Source organism: Heteronotia binoei, chromosome 2, assembly GCF_032191835.1.
Source record: "Heteronotia binoei isolate CCM8104 ecotype False Entrance Well chromosome 2, APGP_CSIRO_Hbin_v1, whole genome shotgun sequence".
NCBI classification, from domain to species: domain Eukaryota; kingdom Metazoa; phylum Chordata; class Lepidosauria; order Squamata; family Gekkonidae; genus Heteronotia; species Heteronotia binoei.
Window position 1 is genome coordinate 91,066,871 of NC_083224.1, and position 9,119 is coordinate 91,075,989.

The following is a 9,119-nucleotide window of genomic DNA, read 5'->3' on the forward strand; positions in this document are numbered from 1 at the left end:
CTGTACTGTGAACCACTGCTTGTCCTCCTGAAACCACTTGCCAGAATTACTTCCAGTCATCAGTCTTCACTGGTGGGCAAGACATATCTTATAGGGTACTTGTGCCCATTTTAAAAATACTAAAACCATTATTTACCCAGCTGGTGATTAAAAATCAAACAGACTGACCTTGAAGGTACATGATGTTTAAAACTTATTTTATTTTCATCTATGTCTATGCTGAAGAATACAGACTACCTGACAGAGAAATGTAGCCCAGATGTTCTTTGGGATTGTGGTTTCTGCCTGAAATAGATAAGCATATATGCATCCTCTGCAGGTTGCAGTAACATTTTGCTGGACCTGCAAACCACAGAATGGTGACTGGGAGATGAGGCTGTCCTAAACTATAAGCACCTGTGAAGCTTTCCTTATGGTGCTGGAGGAGCTTCCTTTGCTCTGATGTAAGCAAAATTCATGCCCCCCTCCAAAAAAAAAATACATACACAAGACATAAATACACACACAGTTTTCTCTTAGCCCCTTCCTTGAAGGTGCTTCTTTTTGTGAGGGGATATCCAATAATCTACCAAATAACCATCTGCTTCCAAATTCTGTCTGGGTGCAGGATTGCTGCTCCATTTCCATCTCTAGCAATGCAGTTCTAAACAGAGCTAATACCCCCTTCCTAGGTCCATTAATGTCATGGCTAATATCCAACCACTATAAATGTGTTGAATCTTCTTTTAAAGCCCTCTAAACTAGTGGGCATCACTTTATAGTACAGCAAGCAACTCCAATCAGTAGGATCCTCTGAGGTAGGGAAAGCATCTTCTAGTTGCTTACAGAAATATGACTTTATAAAAAAAACCTATCCTGCCTCATCACTTTGCTTAAAATGGGTGACAAACTGATAAAATCTTAATAAATATTACGGATTTAGAGGCAACTCCATTTCACACTTTCTCCTCTTTAGTCTAGACAGCAGAGTCGGGGGGGGGGGGGGGGGAGGCGGTCTTTCTGCACAGCTACAGGAAGCAGTTGTTGTTAACCAGAAAAGAAAAAGACCAGACCATAGCAAGTACTTCAATGACCTAAGCCATAACTGAGCCATTTCTAGTCGTGTTCCATATAACATATATCCTCAGGTGCACTGTCTTCTAGGGGAAAGAGGATAGCTTTTTCTGGGATTCTTAATGTGGAGTGTTTCCAAAAGCATATTTAGGTTTTCAGAGCAACCATATGTGTGTTGCACACAGATAGCAGATGCACCCAAGTGGTTTGCTGAAAAATTGATAGTTCTGATGGCAATAAATGGAAAGCAGGCCACTAGTTTTGTTTATGACAAGGAAGTTGTGTGAGTGGATTCCACTCTGACTGCACTAGTTTAGATGGAATAAAAGGTCACCTTAGTAATTATTGATGAGGCACAATATCCATCTGTGGGACAGAAGAGTTCCTTTTTCCTATGAGCTGTTTAAGTTAATTGAAGAATACCAGGAGTGACTTGAGTGTTTGTTCAAAGAACAAGACAAGGGTTCTAAGACCATAGACCCATAACACTCCCTGATGACAATGGGGAAAGTATAGCTACAATATCTGGGGATATCTGAGGCTCCAAAACTATGCTAGTGGAAATCAGCATCTTGGTGTACCAAACTGAGAGAACAGGATTACATTTGCTTTGTTATATCCTGGCAATGAACATGGAGTTAGTGGTACAAGTACAACAAGCCATGGTGGGAAAAGGGGAGGGTTTGTATGAACTGGTCTCATGTTTCAAAGTCCATGGGGCAAATACATACATGTGCCTGGAGCTCCATGCTGAGAACTCTTCTTAAGCCCCTTATGCGCCCGTGCATACACAGTTTCCTGATTTGAAACAGCCCTGTGAGCTGTTATTAGCTCCATTGAGAAGTTTTATGTACTGATGGCTACAGGTAAGTTTCCCCAATGGGGCAAAAAGTATCTCCCTGGGAATATTCTATGCTGGAAAAATAGTATGGGGGAAGGATTAAACCCCCAATCCATGTGTTACATGGTCCCAGTTCAAATCATGCAACTAAAAGTCCTCCAAGGTTGTTTCACTAACTCCTTGACAATGACCAAGCACAAGCTGCTCATATTACATATGCTGTGGCCTAAAGTTACAGGCTGACTGTATCTCACTGACAAGGGTATTTCCTTGTGTAGATTTGCCACAAAGAGGATTGTGCAAGGGTATCCCAGAGTTCTCTATCCTGCTTTCTACAAAAATGTTCTTGGTCTCTTTAGTGGATTAAGGAACTCTAGCAAAAGATGGAGAGGGCTTACTCTGGTAATTAATACAGTTGGATATTTACAGAATCCCACTTCCTCATTTAATGACAACATAAGTTTAAAAACATTAAAGATTAATTAAATCAAAGTAATATTCATACAGCTACAGTAATTTTTGCCTAGAAAAGTTAAGGAAGTCCCAAACTCAATGCTTTCCTAGCACAATCTATAGTACTGAGAATGGTTTTCAGACTGGATAGTGCACATATGCAAATTCATATTTGCACATATGTGCAGACCAGAGCACCTCAGAGGCTATTACATTCTCACAACTCTTGTTAGCTTTCTGCTCATGCAGTTCCATTAAAGCAAGTTCCTGGGTTCCTGGCATCTCCAGTTAAACAAGCTTCATATGGCAGGGATGGGAAAAGTCTTGACCCAAGACCTTGGGCAGCTGCTCCTAGTCAGTGTAAATAATACTTGCCTAGATAAAACAATGCTCTGATCTAGTACAAGGAAGCTTTGGGTATCTACTACATTAGAGAAATGTGATTTGTTGTATTTTAACTAATTTTATGAGCACTAGCCACTCTGGAAGCCCCTCAGGATTGAAAAGCAGACTATAAATAAAAAAAGAGATGATACTGATGCATGTGCTTATAAATGCTTGTGTGGGGCTGGTTGCACAGTGATGAAGCTGTGCTGCATTGTATGTTTGCCATCAAGCATGAGAGGGCTGGGCTTGGTGAACAGGCAGCCTATGATCCTTTCTCCCTATATACCAGGAAGAAGCAGATTCCTCCCTGCAGCTTTAGTTACCACTGCAGTCAGGGCCATCTTTAATGCACTGCAGCAGGGCTCTTTCCCACCAGAGAAGCAAAAGGTTTCAGAAGCAATGGAAACAAGGGGGAGCAAAGAGGGCTTACTCTTTTTACTATTCTGCTAACCCACCCACAGGCAAAATATAACAGCTTTACAACAAACTGCATAGGTAAACATCCTAGTATGAATAAATACGGAGCCTTTACTGTTATAGTATAAGGTCACAGATTTTGGATTTTTTTCTATTCTGTCAACCCACTGATATATTTCCTCATTCAGTAAACACACATAAGGAAATATTTTATTTGTCTTGCCACCATTCTTAACTATTATAATTTTGGTCCTGGTGCACAGGAATTCTAGGAAACAGGTTTACTGCAGGATACCTGACGAAGCTGCATGATTCCACTTGAACCAGAATTCTACCACAGATTCACAAAAATCTTCCAGGCATCCTGGCCCACTATTGATAAATTCTCACTACTGCCCCCCCTTTCCAGTACAATTCTTTCTGCTCCCCCCATACTTCATAGTTTTGTTTTTCCAAATTGCTTAGCCTCCCTTCTGTGACTTGCAGACATGATGTTTGGACTGCATGCTTTTATTGGAAAACTCATGCCTAATATCAACATGCCAGAGAAAAATGACTGGACATCTCAGAGCAAAGGCACAGTCAGTTGGGTTGAGAGTTGCCTCTTGCAGCTGGCTTATTATTTATTTTGGGCTCTAACACTTCTTGGGTGTTTCCCTAGAGGTCCAAGGTTACAAGCAGAAGCCAGAGTTCATATGGCTGTGGAAGAGAGCTTTGCTCATTAAGTACGACAGCTTTTTGGACCCAGTCACAGCCTTGTGCAATACATTCTATGGCTTAATGCGTAGCATCCTTTTGCCCCCACATCCCCAACTACTACTGATCCTCCCCTGCAGGAAACAGACAAATTAGTGACAGTTAACAGAGCCTCCTGAATCCAGATCAAAAGAACCCTTACTATAAAATATGTGGCAGGACCTGTGCAGCAGCCTCCTTTTGCTGCCCCACTTTGAGTGGAACATTCTGAGCTGAACAGAGCAAGTGGGGACCTCTTGGGCTGGGACCTGAGAAATAGGAATGAGGCAAATCACATGCTTGGCACAGGGACCTTCTTGCTGTTCTTGCTTGGGGATGGCAGGGGCAATCTTTTGAGCTAAATAAAGGAGCCATTATGACTTCCTGAAAGTCCTTTGCAACTCCCCTCCTCCAACCAAAAGGCTGTCATTATGCTTTTTCTGTGCCCTTAGTATATCCCACACCCTGAGAGAGACTAGGAGGAAAGAAATTCCAGATTTTTTAAAAAACAAAAAACCTAGACACTAGAAAAGACCCAGACACAGTGAAATGCATCTTAGAAGATGGCTCAAAACAGCACAAGCACATTCCAGAAAAGCCTCTGTTTGGCCAGAAGCACTGCTACACTGGGTCACTGAAAGTGAACAGGGGAGTTCCTTCAGCTTTAGCCACTGTGTGCAAAAGGTTATAACCTTCCCTTTCCCTGCCAACACATGGAGTCACAAAACGCTTGGTCTGCTAAAGCAGTTAACCTAATATGAACACCTTCACAAGGCTGATGAATCTTCCCAGTTGCTTCAGGATTTCTACAAAGCCTCTCGCAGCCTCCAGACTTGCTGAAGTTCTGCAAGGATGAAGACTTGTTCGGAACCCTGCCTTGTGCCTTGACATATTATGACTGCAATTAGTAATGGGCTTCTGATTGTTATGCTGCCAAGCAAAGAGCTGAGAGGGGGAAGCAGCTGATTTGGATCATGCCATGCTGTGTTCTTGTCTCTGTCGCATCCCCAGAAAAAGCAGGGTGAAGTGTGTGGAATTCCAGCTTACCAGTTCCTGAGACTGTTGGTTCCTTCTTGCAGTTTGGTAATCTCAGAGATTTTTAACTTGGATGACAACTTCAGACCATTTTAGAGATGCTCTGCAGTGAACTACCTCTCCCCATTTCCAACAGATTTTTTAATCTTAAATTTATTTCACAGTCCAAAAAAGAGGATAGAGGATTCCAAAAACTGGTAGGCCTACTTGCTAAAAATGCTCTGAATTAGGTCCTGAGACACCTGGTATAATGGAGACCTTCGTTTTCTGTAAAAACTGCTTCTGTAGCAATATTTTAAAAAGCAATTTAAGAGTAACGTATTTTCAAATTGTTGTGACATCTAAAGTAGAGCTGCCTGGGATTTCTGCTGTGGCTGGAGCTCTTGCGGAAGTGAATTTTCTAGGCCACCATGCTGACAAAGTAGGCTGTCATCTGCAAAAGCTTGTGCCACAAAATTATTGTCAGTCTTTAAGGTTTATGGGACTCAGTAACTTCTGCTGCAACAGGGCTGCTCTTCTGGAATTCATACCTACCCAGGTGTTTGGAAGGACAGTCAAATCAAGGTGGTCTGCAAATGCAGAAAGAGTAAACAGGAAACCTAGTTAGGCCACTGAACCATTAGCATTGTGCAACTCCTTTTTGCAGTGGGATGTCTGCAAAGTTCCGACAATGGGGAACTGAAAAATACTATCATTCCAAAACTGTAGGGCTCAGGTACTGTTGTGCTTCAAGAGCAAACTGGGGCACTAGACTCTCAACACAGGGTGGCAGGCTTGAAAGGAGGGAAGATAAAAACAATGCTTTTACAGATTGCGGGAGATTGGAAACCAGTAGCATACCAGGCTATTTTATGTGTTCCTACTCTTCTCTTCCACAGTCACAGCAATCCCACTAATTCAGCTCCTGCCTTATCTCTGCTACACCCTCTCCCTCCTTCACTCTGTGAAACTCCCACAATGGGAGTATCTGAGAAGACTGAGCTGACAGAGTCTGGATCCGACATTTTCCTCTCTGCCTTCTGGAACCCTTTAGTTGCCTCTGTGGGGGAGCTGTTGGGCTTGCATTTGCCATTCTGACCTTGTGCATTACTTGGCATCATGTGGCGATTTAATACTTCTTTGCCTCCAGCCACCTCAGCATTGTGGTTAGGAGTGGTGCTGAGCATTGAGGAATTGATGCTGTCTTCTTGTTGGCTGGCCTGTTTCTCACTGCTACGGCACCAGCAACGGCATGGGGTCAGGTAAAGGTAGATGAGCACGAGGATGACACTCAAGATGCAGCCAACAAGTGTGGTGTAGGCAGTGTTGAGTGTGTCGGAGGCCCCATGCTGGGTAAAGTTATGGACTGTCACATGCACATAGAGGGTCTCATTGAACACCTGGCTTACCGCATAGCAGATATATGGGCCCACGTCCTCCACACCAATATTGCTTATCTGCAGACTTCCATTGGTCAGCACAAGCATAGAGCTATTGTTATTCTCCTGAGGTACCCGCTCAAATCTGGGTGTCACCCACTCTCTGATAGTTACCTCTCTCTGCCTGGTGTCACAATTGATGGTCACATTTTCCCCTCGGTAGGCTGTGAAAGACTGCTCCTTGACTTTGGTGCAGTTCAGAAACTCTGGGTTGCTGAGGCTTAAGATTCTGATCCCTTTCCTGCTCAGATCTAGATCACATCTGAGCTCCTCTTCAAAGTCCACAGCTGAGCTCAGCTGCCGCATCTGCCAGTGACTGAAGAGGTTGTAGAGCGGACAGCTGCAGGTCAGGGGGTTGCTGTGCATGTAAAGTCCATTCTTCACCCAGGCTGGAAGGTCTTTCATGGCATCCACATTAAAGGTCTTGATTTTGTTGCTAGAGACGTCCAGCAATTCAAGCTCCGGAAGCAAAGCTCCATCTTTTTTCACCAGCTCAAGGGGGAAGCGAGTGATCATATTATGGCTCAGGTACAATTTCTGGAGGCTGGCCATCTCCTCAAAAGCAGTGAGGTCAATCTTGGAGAGCCTGTTCTTGTAGAGAAGGAGCACTTCCAGCTCCTTCAGCTTACTAAAGAGGTTCTCTCCTAGAGAAGCAATTAAATTAGAAGAGAGGTCCAAGTACTTCAGATGAGGGAGGTTGTTGAAGGCCTCAGTGGAGATGAAGATCAGGTGGTTGTGGTTGAGGAGCAGAGAGTGGAGATGAGGGAGCATGGCAGGGGCCCACTCCGCTCGCACATGGGTCAGGTTGTTGTGGCTCAAGTCCAAGACAGCCGCATAGGGGGGGAAATGCAAAGGCAAGCCTTTCAAGTCGGCGTTCGAGCAGCTGATGATGTTGCTGGCGCACACGCAGTCCTTGGGGCAGCTCAGTGCCAGCCCGCCTCTGCGGGCAATACCAAAGCTCAGCAGCAGGAGCAACAGCAGGAAGGCAGAGCCCCCCCAGTCCGATGCCAGCCTTCCACGGGACTCGGAGGCATCTCGAAACCACATGGTAAGACTCAGCGCCGGCAGGGCAGGGTCTCGTTGTCACAGCGAGGCGCCGAGGCTGCAACCCTCGGGGGATGCGGGGCGCTTGCTGGCTTGTCCGCGGCGGTCATCACCCGAGCGGCGCCTGCCGGCTCCACCTGCTGCACCAGGCAAGGCGAAGGCAGGCAGAGGCAGAGGCCGAGCCCGCGCCGCCGCTCCTCCTCTCAGCATGTCCGCCGAGCCCTGCAGGCTGCCACGCCGCGTTGCACTGCGCCAACCACAGCCTCCCCGCGCGGCAGCGCCCCTCGCGCATCCTCGGTCCCCGGCTCTGCTCTGCTCAGCCCATCCCGGCCGCTCGGCTCACCCAGCTCTCGCTTCTCCGGCGGCGGCGGCGGCGGCGGCTTCTGCAGAGCAAGGGCGATCCTGGCCAGGCGACTCGGCGAGGGGCTTTCCCAGCGCTCTGTGTGCTGCCTGCAGCCGCCGAGAGAGGCTGAGAGCGCGGAGCTGCCGGGGTGCTGCGAAGGAGCCCAAGAGGCGGGGGGCGGGAGGGGCTCTGCCGGCCGCTTGCTGGATGCGCGCGCGCGACCAATGAGAGAGGGCGAGGAGGCTCCTGCCTGGCACGCCCCCCCGCCCGTCTGCAGAGGAGAGGAGCCGGCGGCTGGCCTTCCTCTGGACGCTACTAGTCGCACCCCACCGCCTCGCCTAGGAAGCCCCGGCGGCCGCCTGGCCACCTTCGCGGGGGGAATGCCAGCCTCCGTTGCCACCCCTGTTATTCCCTCTCAGTGTTGCGATGGAATAGTTAGTGAGGCGGGCTCCCAATTAGCGGCGGCCGGGGAGCGCATAAGGCTGGATGCCAGCCGTCTGACCAATGAAGTGCCGCAGGTATTTAACCTGTGACTTGCTGAATTGCATGTGCCCTCCCTCCCTGAGCCTCCCACCTCCTCCAATAAAATCCTTATGCGCCAAGATAGGGCTTTAGGGCGTCGGGCTGCCTCTCTTAATCGTGGTCGGATGAAAACGAGTGCAATTAAAAGCGCGACGGGTTGGTGCCCTTCGCGAGTTGTACGATCGGCTCCTCGCTGTGGCTTGTGCGACGGTCTGTGGGTCTCTGGCCGATCTTTCAGAGGCTCAGGGACTTGCGCCGGTCGAGAGGACAAATCCACTAAAGGCGGTTAGGTGCTCAACCAGGAATTACAAAGGAGGCTGCAAAAAACAAAGGGGGGGGGGAGACGGGGAGTAAATCGTTTGCATTGCTTCCCGGACAGGAACTGCACCGTTCTCGGTTTTCGTCCAAGCCCTATTTTAAATACGATTGTTGTGATATGTGCGCCTTTATTACAGGTGCAAAAGGCAGACCCACCCCCAGTCGTCATAACACTAGTACCTAGACGCACAGAGGAGCTAGGTGAGAGGAAGATTTAAGGCTGTTTTCACAAGCGATGCTTAAATTGGATTTGCATTTCCCACATTTACAATTCAAATATAAAGCCTTCATTGGCTACAATATTTCTTTTGCTTTCCAGCCACAGTGAAGTCTAAGCATTTGTATTGTACATGCAGCTGCTCACACATTATCAGCCTTTGCTTTCCTTGCTTCTCCACTCTTTCTGTTCTCTTTCCATCATCCCATACTGCAGGGGATCTTTCTTTCCAGTGCTGTAAAACATCATGTACACTGATGCTGAAATACAGTTAAATAAATGACTAGATTTATTTTCTGAAATGTATACCATGCTTTTCACCTATTTCAGTTTTTA

General features: G+C 47.0%; 1 protein-coding gene across 1 annotated transcript; it reads right to left on the reverse strand.

Moving 5' to 3' along the window:
- Positions 1–5,411: 5,411 nt before the first annotated feature.
- On the reverse strand, positions 5,412–7,408 carry AMIGO1 (adhesion molecule with Ig like domain 1). The gene has a single exon (XM_060231595.1). The coding sequence runs from the start codon at positions 7,384–7,386 to the stop codon at positions 5,800–5,802; it is 1,587 nt and encodes a 528-aa protein (XP_060087578.1). The 5' UTR covers positions 7,387–7,408; the 3' UTR covers positions 5,412–5,799.
- Between the last annotated feature and the right edge of the window lie 1,711 nt (positions 7,409–9,119).